General features: G+C 46.8%; 1 protein-coding gene across 3 annotated transcripts in view; it reads right to left on the minus strand.

The window, feature by feature from the left end:
- Nucleotides 1–16,282: 16,282 nt before the first annotated feature.
- Rps6ka1 (ribosomal protein S6 kinase A1) overlaps nt 16,283–21,749 on the minus strand; it is a 38,846-nt gene continuing 33,379 nt past the window's right edge. For all 3 annotated transcript variants that reach the window (XM_047553346.1, XM_047553353.1, XM_047553337.1), the window contains 5 exons: nt 19,080–19,241; nt 18,821–18,897; nt 18,508–18,625; nt 17,574–17,711; nt 16,283–17,217 (listed from right to left, as the gene is read on the minus strand). In XM_047553346.1, the coding sequence (XP_047409302.1) occupies nt 17,095–17,217; nt 17,574–17,711; nt 18,508–18,625; nt 18,821–18,897; nt 19,080–19,241 (618 nt within the window). In that variant the 3' untranslated portion in view covers nt 16,283–17,094. The remainder of the gene's footprint in view (nt 17,218–17,573; nt 17,712–18,507; nt 18,626–18,820; nt 18,898–19,079; nt 19,242–21,749) is intronic.

A 21,749-nucleotide genomic window follows, 5' to 3' on the forward strand; every position in this document is an offset into this window, starting at 1 on the left:
TTTTTTGGAGTTTTTATTCTGGGAAATGGGAGTGATGGTTGATATCCTGTCTGTGACTGAGATTTTATACGGGGAAAATGATTCAACTCAAACAAGCAGGAGTAATTCTTATTAGACATGAATGAGTCAAACTGACAGACAGGAGAGAAGAAGGGAAGGACAGGGAGCAGGACACTGCATAGTAGAGAAAGAGAAGAGGTAAAATATAAATTCTGATGGTGGAGAAGCTCTCGAGTCTAGATTTGGTGCCACCAGCAAGGTAAACTTCGCCACAGCTGGGTTTACAAAGAGCAGAGAGAATCCTGTGGTTTCTTTCCAGGGATGAGGCAACAGGTTCCAAATGGATGGCCATTTTGGCTGTCCCTGATGGCCAAGTCCACCTCTTCAGGTACTGTTATTTTGAGACTCATTCTTGGTAAAGTCCTCATTCTAGATTTTTTTCTAGATAAACTTATGAGATAATATCTGACTAAAAGAAATCACTTTTTACACTCTATTTCTAAAAGGTATTCTTAACACCTGAGTCAGGAAGATGAAGGAAAGGATGTTTCCGGATCTTCGTATACCAGGTAGAGGGGGCATTCCTGCTGAGGAGGCAGGTCCCTTGACAACTCCAGAATTTCCTCCAAGAATGTCGGGGACATTTTTCCTCTCAGCCCCCTCTAGATCAGAGCTTTGTCTCCTCAGTTTAGACAATTGTTCTCTGTATCCATGGGAATTGCTCCCATAATTAGCAGTATCTCCTGCCTGGAACAGTGACAAGTGAATGTTCAAACCTGGCAACCAGTCCTGGGAAGGCAAGCTGATTAAATCTTTCCTGTTGAGAGGCACCTTGTTGGTTTGAACATGACACCTTCTTCCCCTACCTCAGGATTGACAGAGGCAAGCAGTTTCACCCAAGTCTCCATACCTAAAGATTCTAATGTTTTAAAGACACATTTAATGGCCCATACCTGCGTAACCTCAGCTCTCCCAGAGACTGAGAGAGGAGGATCACAAGTTCGAGGCCAGCCTGGGCAACTTAGTGAGACCACGTCTCAAAGTAAAAAATAAAACAGGGCTGGGTTTGTTGTTCAGGGGTAGAGCACGTGTCTAGCATGTGGAGGTCCTGGTTCAATCCTCAGCAAGACAAAAAAGAAAAAGACACACTTAATCTTTAAAGGAACTCACTGGTTTCTTAAGTCAAGTAATTTAGGAGAAAGCAAGGGCCCTTTTTCTCTTTCCTGGCCCCATCTCCACCGAGCACCGTATTGTATTTGGTGCAATGAAAGTTCCTGTTGCACAGGTGCCATCAGATTCCAGAGGCCTTGAAGAATAAAAGGGGTTCAGACACCACTGGGTCCACATAAACATCAACGACAGATGGAAGAGCCAAGTCAGGCGAACTGTTTCTTCGGAAGTTTTAGTAAGACAGGCTGGAACCGTGGAGCCCACAGCAAATACTCCTGGTGATATTCCGTTCCAGGAAAGCTTTCTGCAGGCGGGGGTGTATTCTTATCTGGATGTAGCTAGGATTATGTAGTACCATTCAAATATGTTCGGGGGAGACAATATCCATTTTCCTACTGACATCAAGGCAGCCTTTTAAGTTTATCCAGACTTATTTTGGTTTGTGCAATAAAAAAGAGAGGTTGGAGAACTATGTCTAACAAAAATAAAGTCATTGTGTGTTCCAAGTTTCCCACTGAAGCTGCTTTTAAAGCAGTTTGCTACGCCATAGCCCTGGTCACCTCAGCAATCCTTGCATCCAGGCAGGTTGGCTGCGGACAAAGCAAACTTTCTTCGTACACAACAGCCGTAAACCTGCACGCTCAGGACAAAAGTCTTCCTTAGCGATGTTTTCAAGCGATGGCTCTGGTTAAGGGCTGTTCACCTACCTCCAACCTCTTTCTCCTGGGAGACAAAGGAACCTTTGGGCCGCAGTGACACGGGAGAGTTAGAATCAGATTTGTTATCGACATTGCAGCCTTCAATTTCAGCAAGAGGCTCAATCTGTCTATTCGGACTACAGGAAGGCAGCCTTTATAACCCCTGGAGCACTTGGCCAATTATGCACCTGCAAATATACCATACAAGACATTTCAGGCTCCTAAGCACTTTGAAAACTGATACTTAAACCGTCTCAAGGGATCCTATCACCCACCTCAGATAATAGCTGCTTTGGAATCTGTTATTGGCACCAGAAAAAGAAAAGAGTCCTCTGAAGTCATTCTAAAGCCATTTTTATTGTGCATTTTCAAACAAAGAACCTCACCAAAAGAACTTCTGTTACAAAATCAGGGGAGAAAGTCAAACTCATCTCATTTAAGAGTCAATTACCCCTGCAATTTTGGGAGGGGATGGGAAAGGGCGTTGCGGGGTAAGGACTGTGGGAGGGGGTGGGACTGACTTTTAAAATCCCCTGGGTGAGAAGGGTGTTCCCACTGACTCTAAACGCTAACAATGACAAAGAAGGGCCTCTGTGACTTTCTGGCTATAAACTTTTTATGATTATTAACTGGAGAAATCCAGAATATGTGGAGCTTTAACAATTGGCTTTCAACCTCCATTTGCTTCCTGAGGAACTTGGATTGGCATAAGGTGCAGTAACCTGAGGCTCAGGACCTATGTTGGGCTACTCTGCTATCCCTTGCTAAAAAGCTACCTTCTTACATATCTTACTTGCAATAAAAAGGCAGAGGCCCTACGTGCTGTTTATCTTAGGGAAGAAATACATGTGGGAAAAGAAGCAATTTTCTTCTCATTGCAATTAAATTAAGTCATGACCACCTGTTGTGGGATTAGCCTGCCATCTGCCGTTCAAAAGGGAAACAGCAGAGAAAAGGGGCCAGAGGAGGCAGGCTGCTGGAGGGTCAACCTTCCCAGATGCCCATTAGTTGGAGGATTATTTTGGTATAGTTAAAATCTTTTTTTTTTCCCACTTTATTTTGTGGGCTGACGATTGAGTTCAGGGGCTCGAATATTCTAGGAAAGTGCTCTACCGCTGAGCTGTACCCCTAATTTAACATCTTCCCTTTTTTAAGGATCTTGCTTTCTATTTTTATTAAAGTGGAGTACAGCAAAGTATTAAGAGCCACAGTGCTAATTGAAGGGCCCAGCAAATGTGTGTATATTTTTTAAAAATTGGTAACATTGTCTCAAGAGCTCTAGAATTATTTTCCCCTTTGACCTACTTATTCTACTCCCAGAAATTAAGAAAAAGCCATGTGTGCAAACATGTTCATAACAATGTTTTTCATTCGTTTTTTGGAACCAGGGATAGAATCCAGGATGATTTACCACTGAGCTACATCTCCAGCCTGTTTCATTTTGAGACAGGGTCTTATTGAGTGGCTTAGGGCCTTACTCAGTTGCTGAGGCTGGCCTCAAACTTGCCATCCTTCTGCCTCAGTCTCCCAAATTACTGGGATTACAGGTGTGTACCACTATACCCAGCTACAATGATCATTTTATATTGAAAAAAATAACTAAAAAAGGAAGCAATCCAAATGTTCACTGATTTGCAAATGGTTCAAAGTATTCAGTTGGTGGAATGTTGTGAAACTATCAAAAATAATTTTATCGAAAATTTTGTGATTAATGATAAAGCATTTATAGTATAATGCAAAATGAAAAAGGAGTAAGACTATAAATGTTTTTTGGGGAAAAAAGTTACATTGAAATTTACCAGTAGTTCTTTGTAAAGCCACGAGAAACTAAACACTTTTTCCTATTTTTTTAATGTTTTCTGAAGTGTCTTTTTTTTTTCTTTTTTGGTGCTGAGGATCTTCTTTTTGATGCCCTGGGACTTGCACATGCTATGCACAAGATCCCTGACCCCTTCAAATTGTCTTTCATGAGCATAGATTAACCTGTATAGGGAGGATTTATTTTCCCTAAAAGGTGCCTCGGTCTCTTCAGCTCTCTGCAGCTCAGTACTTCCACCTGGCAGTAGTTTCTCTGATCTCTCAGTGGTTCCAAGATCAACTCAGTTAATCCATGTGAAAATACTTTGAAGAGTATGAAAACAAACAAACAAGCAAAGCACTCCCTGCACTCAATAATTCAAATCATAACGCATAATGGCTGCTTCCTTTACGATCATTTGTTTTTTCTTTCTTCAGTGCTAGGGATGGAACCCAGGGCCTCTACCTCTGAACTACATCCCCAGCCTTTTTTATATTCTATTTTGAGACAGGATTTCACTAAATTGCTGAGGCTGGCCTCCACCTTGTGATCCTCCTGCCTGAGCCTCCTAAATTGCTGAGATTACAGGTATGCTGCACTGTGTGTGGCTATGTTTCTCTCCCTCTCTCTCTTCCCCCACCCCTCTATTCTCCCAGTGTTGAGGCTTGAACAATGGCCTTTCCCATGTTCAGTGCACTCTACCACTGAGGTATACCCCCAGCCCTCCCTGGAACTCTTGATTATCTATCGCCCAAATTGTCTCTGATTTCATCTGTCTGTTCTTGCTTCCTCCAAGGCATTGCCAGTCAGAAATCATTCTCCAATGCAAGCTTGGCCAGAACTTCCCCAGCTCAGAATCCTTCAATGGCTCCACTGCCTTTTAAGATTAAGTTCAAGAGCCTACTCCTACCATCCAATGCTACTGTGCTGAGTTTTAATCCCTTGATGCATCAGACGATTTCAGACTCCTTTGTTTTGTGTTTTGTTTTGTTTGCTGTACTAGAGATTGAGCCCTGGGCTGCTCTACCACTGAGCAACACCCCCAGCCATTTTTATTTTTTATTTTGAGACAGGATCTCACTAAATTGCCCAGGCTGGCCTCCAACCTGCGCTTCTCCTGCCTCAGCCTCCTTGAGTAATTGGGATTACGGGTGTGCTTCACTGCGCGGCGTCTTTATTTCACACGCCCCCACCCCCTCTATTTCACTTGTGCTGTTCCCTCTGCCGGGAATGCCTTTCCTGGCAATGTCTGCCTGCCAAATCCCTGCCCATCTTTTGGGACTCAGCTTTGATGTCACCTCCTCTTGTCACTTTCCTTGACTCCTTGCCTCTTGGTAGAACTGGCCTCATCCTCCTTTGTGCCATTTTTCCTAGAGAAAAACTGCAACACTGTAGCAGATCTTCTCAGATCTCTTACCAGTCAGTCCCTCCTGCCTCCTCCTGGGCTGTGGCTTGCTTTTCTTCTGTCAGCCGGCTCCGGATCCTCTTCTGAGGCGGAGGGTCCTCGAGTTACTGGAATAGCTTTGATCCTTCCTTTTCCTAGTCTCTGTCAATTGACTGATTAGATGCAGGAGTTTGAAAGCTCAGCATATTTGCCTCTGGATAGAATTTACCTTCCTGAGTTCCCTTAGGGATTAAGTTCCTTTAGGGATTAAACTACCTTCTCTGGGTCTTTGCCTGAAATTGTATCTTCCCTTGTTTTTCCCCTTCCCAGTCCTGCTTGCCCCAGCTCTCTTACTGGCTTCTCTTCGGAGAATGTGCTTGCTAATAAATAAATCTCTTTCCTAGGAACCCTCGTCCCAGGTTTGCTTCAGAGATCCCGCAGGCAGCCAGCTAAGCCTGTCAACTTCTTATTGTATGCCAGAAGCGAGGTGCTTTTACAAAAGCTTGCTTTTTTACATCTCACAAACTCTATGAATAAAATGCATAATTTACCTTTTGTCTACCTGGGTATTTTAATTTATTTATTTATGGTATCAGAGATTGAACTTAAGAGTTGCTTAACTACTGACTGAGCCACATCCCCAGCCCCGTTGATTGATTGATTGAGACTGGGATTGAACTCAGGGGCACGACCACTGAGCCACATCCCCAGCCCTATTTTGTATTTTATTTAGAGACAGGGTCTCACTGCGTTGCTTAGCACCTCACTTTTGCTGAGGCTGGCTTTGAACTCGTAATCCTCCTGCCTCAGCCTCCCTAGCCCCTGGGATAACAGGCATGTGCCACCATGCCTGGCCCTTTTTATTTTTTATTTTGAAACAGGGTCTCACTAAATTACTTAGAGCCTTACTAAGTTGCAGAGGTTTTAAACTTGCAATTCTCCTGCCTCAGTCCCCCAAGAGCTGCTGGGATCACAGGCCTGTGCCATCATACTCAGCCACCTGAATGAATTTAGAGTCAGGAATCTGGGTGATTTCTCCTGGGTCATCAGGCATGGTGGCTTATGCCTGTCATCACAGTGACTGGGCAGACTGAGGCAGGAGGACCACAAGTTCAAAGCCAGTCTCAGCAAATTAATGAGACCTTGTCTCAAAAAAATAAAAGCATAAAAAGGACTGGGAATGTAGCTCAGTGAGAACACCCCTGGGTTCAGTCCCTGGTACCAAAAAAACAGCAACAAAAACACCCCAAAAACTAATCCCAGGTCACACAGCTATTGTAAGGGTTATCAGCTTAAACGTAGTCTTTTTAACTCTAAAATATATCTTTTTCACACATTCTCAATACCTCTTGAATGCCAAATTCAATGTCTTTCTCTTTGTGAACACTGCATGAGCAGCAGACCAAGGTAAAATCGTTTGGGGGAACTCTGATTTTTGGTGTTTATCTGCCTATCTGGTGATTCACTTACCAGTTTCTACAACTTTTAGACTGAGTGGTGAAAGCAGGTAAGAGATAAAATCTATATTCATTAACCCCTCTCTTTTTCTCCTACTAACAGATTCCCTTAGAGTAATCATAACTTACTCTAACAACTGTGTGATCTTTGGCAAGTTTCCTCACCTCTAGACCTCACTTTTCTTACCTTTAAAGTGGGGAAATAATAAATAAATAAAAATAATACAGTGGGGAAATGATACCTATCACATAGGCTAGATTAGTGAAAATCACTTAGAACTATGCCCAACTCAAACTGTGCACTAATACATGCTATAATTATTGTTGTTGTTATTTTTCGTTATTGCTACTTATAAACTGGTTATGCTCCAAAAGGCTAAGTCCTTTGTTCACATGTTCACCACAGTCTGCAACCACAGAGACTCAGAATAATCAGACACTGGCACCGAGCTGTGGGGTATAAGCCCTGGATGTGACATGCTGAGAAGGGGCTGGTTGCTTCCGTATCAATATTGTTATTAGATCAGAAGTGTTATCCAATCATCCTCACACGCCACAAGAGTCAATTCCCTTCTCTCTTGTAGAAATGCCACTACCATTTTTGCAAGGATACTGAGAAACCATACTTAGCCCACGGGCTCCCAAGCTGGAATCCCAAACCCCTACACATCAGAGAAGGTGCTAATAAATATTTTCAAAGTTTCAAAAAATATAACTATGTAATCCCAGTGACTTGGGGGGCTGAGGCAGGAGGATGGAGAGTTCAAAGCCAGTCTCAGCAACAGCAAGGCACAAAGCAACTCAGAGAGTCCCCATCTCTAAATAAAATAAAAAATAGGGCTGAGGATGTGGCTCAGTGGTTGAGTGTCCCTGAGTTCAATCCCCGGTACCCAAAAAGAAACACACACACACACACACACACACACACACACAGCTAACCCGGCCAGGCGAGGTGTGCTTCACACCTATAATCCCAGTTACTCAGGAGGCTGAGGCAGGAGGATGTGAAGATGTGTGTTCGAGGTCAGCATGAGCAAATTAACAAAACCCTTTTCAAAATAAAAAATAAAAAGGGCTGAACCCAGTAGCTCAGTGACTGCCTAGCATGTGTGAGGCCCTGGGTTCAATCCCCAGTACCACAAAAGAGGGAAAAGTATCTCTAAAATCATTCAGTAACCTATGAAAAGGGGAAAAAAAGAATCCCGCACATTAAAAAAAATTTTTTTTTTAGTTGTAGATAGACATAGACGTAATACCTTTATTTTATTTATTGATTTTTGTGTGGTGCTGAAGATTGAATCCAGGGCCTCACACGTGCCAGGCAAGCGCTCTACCACTGAGCCACAACCCAGCCCTCACACATTTTAACTTGTTTAATCCTCATAACAATCCTTTAGGCAGGGAGCACATTATCATTCCCATTTTGTAGATGGTCAAGTTGATTCACAGGGACATGAAATAATTTGCCAAGTAAGTGAATAGCAGAGAGAGGTTTGAATCCAGGTCGCCTGACTCCAGGGCCTGAAAACGTAACTATCCACCTGACATAACTAACTGTAAGTAACTACCCCAGGGGACTTCTATGTGTCAGACCCTGTGCTAAGCTCACACTGTTATCCTCACCACTGAGCTGCATTTTGCAGATGACAAAGTTTAAACTTCCAGGGGCCAGAGGAAGCTTTGGGTGGTGATAGATATTCATTATATTATTGTAAAGACGGTTTCACAGGCATATGCAAATGTGAGAGCTCATCAAATTGCACCTTGGGTTCCATCCTCAGCACTACAAAACAAAAACAAACAAACCAACCAAAAAAAACCCCACTTTTTTATACCAGAGGAGAATCACAAGTTTGAGACCAGCCTCGGCAACTTAGTGAGGTCCTAAAAACTTAGCAAGACCCAGTCTCAAAAATAAATAAATAAAGAGGAGCCAGGTGTGGTGGTGCATGCCTGTAAACCCAGCAACTTGGAAGACTAAGGAGGAGGATCCCAAGTTCAAAGTCAACCTCAACATTTAGTAAGGCTCTTAGCAACTTAGTGATACCCTGTCTCAAAATAAAAAGGGCTGGGGATGTTGCTTGGTGGTTAAGCCTTCTGGGTTCAATTCCTGGTACCAAAAATAATAAATAAATAAATAAATAGGGGCTGGGGATGTGGCTCAGAGGTTAAATATTCCTGGGTTCAATCCCCAGTTCCAAAAAAAATTTTTTAAAGAATCTAGGAATCTCATCATAATGAAATTACAAAAAAATCAAGGGAGAGAAAATCCAAAAGGATATAAGAGAAGAGGACTTAAGCTACTTAATTTCAAGATTTACTTATAAACACTATAAAGCCATGATAATCTAAAGTGTGGCCTTAGAAAGACATAGATCAATAAAATAGAATAGAGAATTCAGGAAAGATCTGTCCATATGTAGTGGATTGATTTTTCAACAAAGTTGCTACGAAACAATAGTCTTTTCAAAAAACAATGCAGGAGGTCTGGGGTTGTAGCTCAGTGGTAAAGCACTTGCTTTGCACACAGGAGTTACTGTGTTCCTCAGCAGCACATAAAAACAAATAAAGGTATTGTGTCCATCTACAGCTAAAAATATTAAAACAAACAAAAACAAAAATAAACAAAAACCATTGCAGACCTGGCATGATGATGCACACCTGTAATCCCAGCAACTCTGGAAACTGAGGCAGGAGAGTCACAAATTTGAGATTAGCTTCAGTAACTTAGTAAGACCCTCAGCAACTTAACAAGACCCCATCTCAAAATAAAAATATAAAAGGGACTAGGCATGTAGCTCAGTGGCAAAGTGTCCTTGGGTTTTGGTCTCCACTACCAAAAATAAGAAAGAATGAGCGGGTTGGGGATATAGCTCAGTTGGTAGAGTGCTTGCCTCGTAAGCACAAGGCCCCGAGTTCAAATCCCCAGCAACGCAAAAAAAAAAAAAAAAAAAAAAAAAAAAAAAAAAGAATGAATTCATCAACCCAGTAATTAGACAACCCAATTAAAAAAAAAATGGTAAAAGAATGAGGTACCATGGCAAAGGCCTGTACTCTCAGCGATGGGGGAGGCTGAGGCAGGAGGATAGCAAGTTTGAGGTCAGTCTGTCTCAGAGTAAAAATAATAAAAAGGGTTGGGGTTGTGTAGTTCAGTGGGTTCAATCCCTGATACCATCTGAAAAAGAAGAAAGTAATAGGCGAAAATTTGTAGACTCTTTTCCAAAGATCAATAAGCACATGAAAGGATGCTCAACATTATTCATCATTGGAAATGCAAATTAAAACCACAGTGAGATATCTGCACACTTCCACCAGGGTAGCTATGACTTATATAGGCCAATAACACCAAATGTTAGTGAGGATGTGCAGCAGCTGGCACTTTCGTATGTCTCTGATTGACAAGTGTCCTTTTTCTAAGTACTGATTCAACACCCAGACTCCTTCCTCTTTAAGGCTCTGCCTACACCTACATGACTTTTTTTTTTTTTTTTTTTTTTGGTACCAGAGACTGAACCCAGGGTGCTTAACCACTTAGCCACATCCCCAGCCCTTTTTATTTTTTGTTTTGAGTCAGAGTCTCACTAGGTTGCTTAGGTCCTTGCTAAATGGCTGAAACTGGCCTTGAACTTGCAATCCTTCTGCCTCAGCCTCCCAAGCCACTGGGATTACAGGCAAGTACCACTGTGCCCAGCCACTCACATGACTCTTAAAGGAACCAAATTTGTCAAAGGAGGAAGAAGAAAGCATTAGAAATTCTGCTTGGAAGGATTTTGTGGAAAAATTATATCTGCTCACACCCTATTGGCTAGACAACATGGCCACACAAAGGAACATGGAAGTCTAGGTGGGTGCCCAGGAAGAAGAGAAAACTGATTCAGAGGGTACACAGGAATAAGTGCTCACAGCACTTAATGAATGAAAGAATTACCATTGTCTGAACATCTTCTTTGTGCCCCAAATGGTGGTAGGTGCTTTACTTAATTAACTCAACCCTCTACACCACCCCTTCAAAGCAGGCGTGGTATGTTATATGGAACTGATACAGAAAAAAATTAAGGTTCAGAAAAGTTGGTTAGTCTGCTCAAAGTCACATAGCTAGAGGGTGAGAAAGCCAAGGTTTGCAATCTGGGTCTAAATAATTCTAGAGCCCCATCAAGTTATGAGGTTAGTATTCCTCTTTACCTGTGTTCCTTATTTATATTTATATTTAATCTTGCCTCTAAAACCACTTTAGAACAAAAAATTATTATTCTATGCATCCTCCTAGTACTTATTACTTTGCAAATAATTAATGATGAGTAATTTGTTTGATTAAATAATACAGGTGTGAAGTGCTTTAAAGGTAATCAGATTCCTTTCATGTGTGGTGGTACACACCTGTAATCCCAGGCTGAGGCAGGAGAATCACAAGTTCAAGGCCAGTTTCAGCAATTTAGTGAGGCCCTTAAGCAACTTAGCTAGACCCCGTCTCAAAATAAAAAAATAGAAAGGGCTGGGGATGTGGCTCTGTGGTTGAGCCTCCCTGGGTTCCAGCCCCAGCACCATGAAGCATACAGCATCACAGGCTGGGCCTGTGGGCATAACACCAGCGATTTGTGAGTTTGAGGCAGGAGAATGGCAAATTTGAGACCAGCCTGGATACCTCAGCAAGACCCTGTTGCAAAATTAGCAAAATTAATTATAAAAAAGGGATGTGGAGGGTTGGGCTCAGTGGTAGAGTGGTAGAGCACTTGCCTAGCACTATGTGAGGCCCTGGTTCGATCCTCAATGCCACGTGAAGAATAAATAAAATAAAGGTACTGTGTCCATCTACAACTAAAAACATTTTTTTAAAAAGGTGGGGGAATGTGGATGTAGCTCAGTGATAAAGCATGCTTGGATTCAATCCTCAGTGCCAAAAGAAGAAGAAAAAGTCACCTAAAAAGTCTTGTGAGATAATGTAATTATCCTCATTTTATTTGTTAAAAAACTTAAAGCTAAAAAACAAACAAAACTGAAGCTCAGAGCTTTTCAGTGCTTGCCTAAGATCACATTATAAAAATAAGATGTAAACACAGATTTTTGTCACGTCAGGTCCAGTGCTGGTACCAGCTCTGCCACGTTCTAACAGGGTGACTTTATGTAGATAATTTAACCTCTTAAGGAAAATGAGTATAATCAAAACCTTTATACCACTGATACTTGCAAAGCATTTATTCTGGAGATTGGCACCCGATAAACTGTTGATGTAAGGCTTTAAATTCTTTGACATTCATTTGATTTATATTGTCTGATATTCCATTTCCCATGTGAATGGACATAATCGTTTCTAGTTAGTCGGCTTGCTCTTTGGCACTACTGACTGAACGGGGGTGCTCTACCACTGTGCTCCATCCCTAGTCCTTTTTATTTTTTTAATTTGAGACGGGGGTCTTGCTAAGTTGCCTGGGCTGGCCTCGAACTTGTGATCCTCCTACCTCGGTCTCCCAAGTAACTGGGATAATAGGCATGCGCCACCACGTCTGGCTGGTTAATTCTGTTTGAACCCCTCCACGGCCTTCTAAAGATGGTTTGCAGATGAGGGATCATGAGGCTTCGAGAGGTCAGATGACTTGCTCAGAACTCAGGGCCAGTGATGGCTGGCATGGGCGTCTGACCTTGTTCATGCCTTCTCACCCTCCCCCTACTCTCTCCTGAGGTGAGACTCTCCCTGGAGCCCATGCCAGGGGCCTAGAACTGTGAAGCTCCATGGTGACCACAGGAGTGACTTGGCCCAAGTCCAGCCCTTGTGAGATTCTACAAACGGACAAGTGACTCAGTCACCCAGTTCCAGTCCTCAGGCCGAGGTCAGACATGTGTCATCCACCTCCATTTCTCAACTCAGCCCACAGCCCTGGAGGGAAGAGAAACAGAAGAAATTACTTATAAAAAGAAGTCTCAGACTGAATCACAAATATGAGTTATAACTCAGAGAGAGGCTCTGGAGCAGGAGGGGGAGAGAGAAGGTCGTTATGAGAAGCTACCTCTTCTCACTGGGTGCGGGTGCCCAGACAAGCCAACTCTCTCCAGGCTTTGGATGTGATTCCCTCTCCTTAAAGCAGGGGAGAAGACAGACCGTGCGAGCGAGGAGCTGGAGTCTGTGCTGAGGGAGGAGGGGTGAGCCAGGTGGGAAGCACCTACAGATCCCAAGCGCTGAGCTTCTCGGGCTCACATTGTTTTACCTGCACCAAAAAGTAGGCAATACTACTAAGACCCACTTTAAAGATGCAGAAATTGATGCAGAGGGGTCAAATGGCTTGCCCAGATCCACAGGCAAGTGCCCAAAGCTAGATTGTAGATCAGATGCTCAGATTTCAAGAAAAAAGGTAAACAACAGGGACAACCACCCCCAGATCTGCTCTTAGCCACGCCCTGGGGGCTTGTCACCCATGCTCTCCATCAATGCCTGCGGTAGCCCTGTTGGACAGTTCAGGAAATGTCAGAGCAGCGAGGGAATCACTGGTCCCGCTGACTCCAAGCCTACTGCCCCCGTGTCCACCTGCTGCCACCTTTGCAGACGAGCTGGGCAGGAGCAGAGGCAGGAGGAAACAGGTGGGGGCCTCTGCAGATGTCCCTGGGGGTGATGGGCCACAGGCCCTTCCACTCACCTCTTGGGGTTGCTCTCCTTGGCACAGCCTCGGTGCCACCCCTTTGCCTGCCACTTGCAGCTACCTTCTCTGGGGTGGGGTGCACACTGAGATTTCCCTCCTGCTAATGAGTCATATCTCCCTTGAGTGCCCAGGAGTTACTGGGAACCTCCTCCCACCAAGGAACGGAAGCTGCTCAGACCTCATTCTTAGTGAGGAACTTTCCAACCATGTGGGGGACTGCCTGGTGATGTGGTGGATTCTCTGTCGCTGGCAGGATTCAAACAGAAACTGGATAACCATTTATGGAGGGTTTCTGTAGTGGGTGGAGATTGGGTCTGGGCCTTTAAGGCCCTTCTGAATGTGAGATTTTATGAGTCACTGTGACATGAAATTTATCCTGTGCATCAGGGTTGAATAGTGGGAACTGTGAGTTTGGAGCCAGATAGACCTGGGCTCAGTCACTTCCTTGGGGACTGTGGCATGACTCCTCCCTCAGCTTCAGTTTCCTTGTAGTAAAATGGAAATTAAAATACCTACCTCATGAGATTGCTTTGAATATTTAGGGGTGACGTCTATACCTGCCCAGTGTAAACAGGAATTCAACGGATTGTGCCCATGGCAGCCATCAAACAAGAGGCCAAGTCATGGCTGGTAGGTTATTCGATGGCCTTAAATTACAGGTTGAACGAGAGAATTAAATCCATGTGTTAACCACACTGCTAAACGTTTGGTTACGTAACCTACGTAGGAAACCAGCCTTTTCTCTGAGGGTATCTGTCTCCAAAATCATCACAAAAAACATGATAAGTAAGAGAGTCAAATGCAAGCAATGCTCAGGGACACTGCTGTCTGTGCAGACAATTGAGAATCTGAGTTGCTGGCCCACAGGGAACGTGTCAGTCGCTCTAAACATTCCCTGGTGGGAAGAGGAATCCCCTCTAAGCCCTTGACATGTTGTCGTTAGTCCCCTGCGTGTGCAGCCCAATTGATGGGGAACTCTACCTTCTGAGACCGTAGGAAACTCCCCAAATCTCCCAGCTTGTTTTCCACTGTTTGCAAACCTCGGATTCTCCCAAGTAGCTGGGGTGACAGGTATGTGTCACTGTGCCTGGCTATCTCTCCCACTGAGCTACATCCCCAGCCTTTTAAAATATTTTAATTTTGCCAGGTGCGGTGGTGCACAGTGGCTCAGGGAGGCTGAGGTAGGAGGATGGTGAGTTCGAAGCCAGCCTCAGCAAAAGTAAGACACTAAGCAACTCAGTGAGACTCTGTCTGTAAATAAAATACAAAATAGAGCTGGGGATGTGGCTCAGTGGTTGAGTGCCCCCGAAGTTCAAGCCCCAGTACCTCCCCCTGCCAAAAAACTATATATAAGCATTTTTTTTTTTTTTAATTTTGAGGCAGTGTCTTCTTATGTTGCTCAGGTTGACCTCAAACCTGAGATCCTCTTGCCTCAGGCTCCACAGTCTCTAGGATTATAGGTGTGTGCCATTCCGCTCATCTGGAAAAGAACATTTTTTTGTACTGGGGAATGAACCCAGGGGGACTTAACCAGTGAGCCACATCCCAGCCCTTTTAATTTTTTATTTTGAGATAGGGTCTCACTAAGTTGCTTAGGGCCTTGCTAAGTTGCTGAGGCTGGCTTCAAACTTGAGATCCACCTGCCTCAGCCTCTGGAGCCACTGGGATTTACAGGCATGGTCTTTAATTGAGACCAGACTCCAACAGCGTTGGAACTTTATTACCAGGTTGAGGGGTAGGTTGGTAAACAGACAACTCTGTGGAACACCTAAGTAGGTCTTGGGCATTCTCACAAGCAGAGAGGTGAGGCTGCATGCCCTGGGCCGTGAGTTTTAGGGTGGGGTGTTGTGGGCAGGAGCTGGGGGGTTGTTATTTAGGCATTAAAGGAAACAGTGATTGTGGAATTTGGGCACATCTGGTGCTATGGTTTGAATGCCCCCCCCATTCATATATTAATGATATTTGAAGGTGGGAACTTTGGGAGGTAATTAAGATGAGATGAGGTCATGAGGGCAGGAAACCCATGATGGCATTAGTGGCTTTAAATGAAGAGGAAGAAAGGCCCAAGCTAATCGCTCGCTCAGTCTCGCCATGTGATGCCCTCTGCCATGTTGTGATACAGCAGGAAGTCCTCACCAGATGCTTGGGCCAGGCTCGTGAACGTTCCAAGTCTCTAGGACCATGAGCTAAATAAGTAATTCCTTTTTTTTTTTTTTTCAGTGCTAGGGTTGGAAGCCAGGGCCTCATGCATACTAAGCTACACTGAACTACACTCCCAGTCCCTAAACTCAGATCTAAGAGCTTGCATTTCTCACTTAAATCTAACACATCCAACGTGGCCTACAAAGCTAGCATAATGGGTCCCTGCTTCTGTCCCAACCTCATCTTGTGTAAACTCTTGGCTCTGAGGTCACAGCCTCCTCTTGAGACCCTGAACATACCCCGCCTGTTACCCCTTGGGACCTTTGTCCTAACTCTGCCTCCTGCTCTTCATTCAGATCTCAGCTTCTGAGTCACCTTGCCAGAGTGGCCTTCCCTGACTCAATGTCACCCAGTTTAACTCCTGCATGTCTTCTCAGCAGCTGACCTTGGTGTGTGAACTGCTCCTGTCCCCTACTTGGAGCTAAGACTTGTTCTCTAATAGTTCATCAGTGTCTGCAGCAGGGCCAGAACAGGTGCTCAGAAAATAATTACTGCATAATAAAATATCATTGCCCTCTCTGAGCCTGTTTCCCCATCTCTAAAATACAGACGATAGCATAATAGTATCTACTTCATGGGGTTGGGAAGATCAAATGGGATATGGGGGCTGGGGTTGTAGCTCAGTGGTAGAGCACTTGCCTGGCATGTGTGAGGCACTGGGTTCCATCCTCAGCACGACATAAAAATAAAATAAAATAAAGGTATTGAAAAAAAAGATTAAATGGAATATGCATGTAAGGCCCAAGCATGATACCTGACACCTGTCACTGGTGGTAAATATTGTTACACATAAGATCATCCAGCCTCAGCCTCCTGAGTTGCTGGGATTGTAGTTGCATACCACCATGCCAGGCCCTGGCCCATTTCTTGCCCCTGCCAAAGCCCTTGACACCCCCTAGCAGAGAGAGGGCAAATTTGGAGATGAAAAGTAGAGAAGAGTGTGCTTCGACTTGATTGTAAGTTTATTAGAAAGGCCATGGACAGATGAACCCTGAGTTACCAGCCGAGGAAGAAATGAAAAAGCCCCCGCGCCTTGTGGCCTGCAGCCCTGGCCTCCTGTGAACTCTGTCCGGTGGCAGACCCAATAGAAATCTGCCAAAAAGTGCTCTCCGCATCCCTTCCCTGGGGCTGCCCAACCTGACTGCAGGGGCCCACTGGTGGGCTTGTGCGGATGCTGGTGCTGGAGCCTGGAGCCAGCAGGGTGGGGGTCCTCCACTCTAGCAGAAAGTGGTTCTGTACCCCTGGCAGAACAGACTGGGAAAGGAGCTGGCTGGGGAGCGAGGGAGTCTGCTTGACAGCCAGTGGTTCTGGGAGGTGATGCTAGGCTGCCGTGGAGGACTTGCCAATGGCTCCAGATGGCCAATCGTGGGGGTCCCCAGGGTAGGACCCCAAAGCTGCTCCAAGAGTCTCAGCCACAGAGAGCCCCAGCATGACTCAGTGTCCCTTCTGGGGTTGTGCTGGCTATTTCTGCTCCCAGAAAGGCAAATGGATCTTGTAAAACTCCATGTGGTCGATGCCATTTTTTTTCCCTTAAAAAAGGTAAGAGTTTGTACAGTGAAGTGATTTCACCCAGCAGAGCCCATCCTGGGGAAGGAGAAGGCACTTCTCACACCCTCGCTGGGGGTGATCTGGGCTGGCTGCTTCCCGAACCCCTTGAGGCTCCAACTTGCTCTGGCCCTGTGACTCAGGCCTGCTCCCTCTGGGAAGGATGCTGCCTCCATCAAGCACCGCCCTGCGGCCTGGACACCCGGGATCCTCACAAAGTGGTGGATGGCAGCTTCCGCACCCGCCGCTGGGCCAAGATAGATGACTCGATCGGCTTTAGCTGGGGGGTGGGCTTGGAGCTGTTGAGCGCAGAGTATGTGGCGGCCATGGCACCCTGGGAGAGGAGGTAAGTCAGATCACCAGTGAGGAGGTGAGCGGGGGAGGGACATGAGCCAGATCAGGCAGCCAGTCCCTCCCAGAGTTCCACAGCCCACCCAGCCTGCTATTTCCAGCCCTGCTGGTCCTTCATGGTCAATGGTCCTGCCTCCTCCATCAGACTGGAAGCTTCAGAGATTGGAGGCTGTGTCACTCAGAAGACTACAGCCCCTGAAAGCAGGACTGTCTATGTCCTCTGTCCCACCTTCCCCCAGACGTGGGATGTCCTGGTTCCACTACCCCAAGTCCCTGACCATGACACCTTGGCCTGAGTACCCGCCACCCTGTGGTTGGCAGCAGCCCGGGCTGGCAAACCTTCACAAGCTGCAGGTCCTGGTGGGACAGCTGGCTCTGGGGAAGCTTGTCTTTCTGGGTGATCCATGGGTGCTGCAGGACCTGCTTGGCTGTGAGACGCTGGTGGGGGTCCACGTGTAGCATCTTGGACACCAGGTCCTAGTGGCATAGTGGCAAGGGGGAGGTGTGAGGGGCAGCATGGGAGATGACAGCTGTGTCTCGCGGATGGGGAACAGGAAGACCGCCACCACCCACCTCCCACCTGAACCCTCGCCTAGCCCTGTAGTCCGTTCTGCACACAGCCTAGGCTTCCCCAGGCGCAGCCAGGGCATTCCCTTCTGGGGGCCTCTGCCGCCCCAAGCACTTCCAGGAACACGCTCCCCTTCCAGGTGTGGGAAGCAGCAAGAGCCTAAGGGCTGAGGTCAGGCAGACTCGGGTTCAAACCTGACTCTTCCACTCATCCGCTGGGGGCCCTGGCAAGCTACAACTCCCTGAGCCTCGGTGTCCCCTCTGAGAAACAGGGCTAACAGCCGCTGCCACCCAGGCTGGTGGGAGCGGGGCTGTTTATGAAGGGCTCAACTCTGTGTTCGGCACAGAGGTTCCCAATGACTAGGAACTGTCACCAAAAAGCTCAAAGGCTACCTCTTTGGAAGGCCCTCTCTGTGGCAGGGGCGGTTGCTTTGCTCTGTGCCTCCGCTGCCTGCACCCTGCCTGGGGAGGCCCACAGGCCTGTCTCCTCGACACCAGGCTTCCAGAAGAGAGGCACTGGGGTGATGCAGTCCTGTCCCCACATGGGAAAGGCAATGAACGACCAATCACCAAGTCACCCAAGCAAAAGGGGTGGTCTGCCGAGGGGTCTTCCACTTGGGAGAAAGAGGCTACAGGACACCTGTTCGTGACCTGCTGAATAGCCCTGAGGTGGGACCCTGTCCCTCCTCTAAGAACTCACACTCACCTTGGCGGTCTCAGAAACGGTGTTCCAGTTTCCCCCACTGAGGGTGAACTTCCCACTGCCAATCCGGGTCAGGATCTCCTCTGGGGTGTCACTGGGTCCGTTGGCAAATGGAGTGTATCTGGAGAAAAGGCCACAGGGCTGGGTACAGCCTCTGCCCTAGAGAGGGGAGCTGCCCCTCCTGCTCAGACCGCGGCTCCAAGGTGGAGCCCCCGCAGGCAGGGCCTGTCCGAGGCAGAGCTGATCTCCCCATGAGACAAGCCCAGCCCAGCGTGGTCACTAGGACCGGAGTGGGAGGCCGGGCCGGGGCACTCACCCCGCCAGCATGGTGTACAACAGAATGCCCAGGCTCCAGACGTCACAGCCTTCATCGTAGCCCTGGCGCTTCAGCACCTGGCGGGAAGGCAGGGGAGGGGGTCAGTCTGAAGGGCAGGAGGAAGTGGCCACACACTCCCTGAAGGTAGGACAAGAGTCCCAGCCATGGGCTGGATCTGAGCCAAGGTCATAGACCCTGCAGGCCAGGACAGCACGGGGCCTCTAGGAGCGGCACAAAGCCTCCTGTTGTCCCCACTCACCTCGGGCGCCACGAAGTTGGCTGTGTAGCAAGGCGTCATGAGGAGCCCGTTCTCAGCCCGCAGCTGCTTGGCGAAGCCAAAGTCACAGATGCGCAGGCACTCGGGGTTCCCAGACTCGTCCACGTACAGGATGTTGCTGGGCTTGAGGTCCCTGTGCACAACCTAGGGGCAGAGGGCTGGGGTCAGCCTCAATACGGGGAGGCTGCTGGTGGAGCAGCCCAGGCTGCCAGGGAAAGACCTAGGGTCCAGGAAGAAGGAACAGGGTTACCACGCAGGGCCCTGTTGCTGGTGCAGCTGCCTCCAGAGTCTCTGCGCAGATGTCTATGGTGGCTGGAATTAGCCTACCTACCACCCAACTCCTATGTCTCCCCTCAAAGCTACTCATCGCAGAATCTCTCCTAGTCACAGCTTCGTCCTTCCCGTTAGGTGGGTCCTTTTTCCTTTTTCCCTCGTGTTCCTTAACCAACCCACAGGTAAACTCACCAACCCGGGTAAACTCTGCTGACTCCACCACTAGAACGCAGCCAGAGCCCCACCATTTCTCAGCTCCTCTACTGGCGGGGCTCTGAGCCCCACCTTTGTTCCTGCCCTTGGATTATAGCAGCCACCTCCTCACTGGTCTCCCTGCTTCGGCCTCTCCCTCCTACACCCTGTCTCACCACAGATGAGTGCCACAGTGATCCTGTGAAACATACGTCAGATCACATCATCCAGCTCGAGACCCTCCAAGCCCTCCCCTTTAAAGAGTAAAAGTCCTAGCTGGGCATGGTGGCATGCTATAGTCCCAGCTACTTGGGAGGCTGAGGCAGGAGGATCCCTTGAGCCCAGGAGTTCAAGGCCAGCCTGGACAACATAGACCTTGTGTTATTTATTTTTTTTTAATTTGATTTTTTTTAGTTGTCAATGGACCTTTATTTTATTATTTGCGATGCTGAGAATCAAACCCAATGCCTCGCACATGCCAGGCAAGCTCTCTACCACTGAGTCACAACCCCAACCCCTAGACCTTGTTTTGAAAGGAAAAAAAGTGGAGAGAACGAAAATTCAATAAGGGGCACCAAAACACAGTTAGGAGATGAACTCTGATTTATCTATAACAATCTATGATACATTTCAAAATAACTAGAAGAACATGAAATTCACAATACATGAAAATAATTAGCCAGGCACGGTGGTGCACACCTGTAATCCCAGAGACTTGGGAGGCTCAGGTAGGAGGATTACAAATTCAAGGTCAGCCTGGGCAACTTAATGAGACTCTATCTCATAAAATAAAAAAGACTAGGGGTGCAGCTCAGTGGTAGAGCACCCCTAGGGTCAACCCCCAATAACACACACACACACATACAAATATTACGTCTCAATTAAAAAAGCAAAAAACAAAAACAAAGGAAAACTCCCTACGATGGCCCACATAGCCCCACCTGATCTCTCCCCTGTCCCTTGCCCACATCTCTTTCACTCTCTGCACTCTGGTGTCCAGTGTTCTCCTCCTTGCTGAATCTACTTTGGTCATGTCGGTCTCTTTGCTCTTTTTCAACAGGCCAAGCACACATCTGCCTCAGGACCTTTGTACTTGCAGTTCCTTCTTTCTAGAAAACTCTTCCCTTATCCATCTGCCTGGCTGATTCTCTTTTTTCTTTCAGGTCTCAGTACAAATGTCACTTTATCAGTAAGGTCTCCCCTGACCATTCCCACAGAGAATAGCCCCCTGCCACCCTGTACTCCTGAGTCCTCCTACTCTGCTCTACTTTTGTCACATAGTAGCATTTACCACCAGGTGACATAACATTTCATTTGTTTTCTGAGTCTGTGCACTGGAATGTAAGCTTCATGAGCACTTAGCTCACCACCGATCCCAGCACTCAGACTAGTTCCTGGTACACGGAAGGAATTCAATGCATCTCTGTTGAATGAATGATTGAACAGCACTTACTGCTGAGGCCATAAGCAAATGACTTTCCCCTGGATCCCATTTGCTCATCTGTAACCAGAGGGGGCTGAACACCCCACTCTTATGCTTCTCTCCCTCTGCATGGTGCTATTCATAGCCAATCCTCTACCACCTAATTACAATTCTCAGCTCTCTAGCCCAGGCCCAGAACTTTCCTGAGTCCAGGCTCATATATCCAGTTTCCTCAGATGGCAACTGCTGGATGTTCCAGAGTCTCAAACTCGACATATTCCAAACTGAACACATCATTTTTTCTCTCCTTCCTACCCCGCCTCTCATGAGCTAATGGGACTCCCTGGGACTTGTCAAAAACCTTCGAAAAGTCAGGCATGGTGGCATACACCTGTAACCCCAGTGACTCAGGAGGCTGAGGCAGGAGGACTGCAAGTTCAAAGTCAGTCTCACAACTTAGTGAGGTCCCAAGCAAGTTAGCAAGACTGTCTCAAAATAAAAAATAAAACATGGGCTGGGGATGTTGCTCAGTGGTTAAGCACCCCTGGGTTCAATTCCTGGTACTAAAACCAAAATGAAACAGAACAAAAAAACAACCCTTCAATGGCTCCCAAGTAAAGCCCATGTCGCTAGCCTGCCCTGGGAGGCTCACCTGGCCTGGCCTGGTCCCCAGCAGCACCAGTGCAGGGCCTAGCAGAGAGCAAGTGCTGGTGAGCTCTGTGCAGTGAATGGAGGTGTCACCTCTGCAACATGCAGTCACCTTG

This window comes from Sciurus carolinensis, chromosome 1 (genome assembly GCF_902686445.1).
Source record: "Sciurus carolinensis chromosome 1, mSciCar1.2, whole genome shotgun sequence".
Taxonomy (NCBI): domain Eukaryota; kingdom Metazoa; phylum Chordata; class Mammalia; order Rodentia; family Sciuridae; genus Sciurus; species Sciurus carolinensis.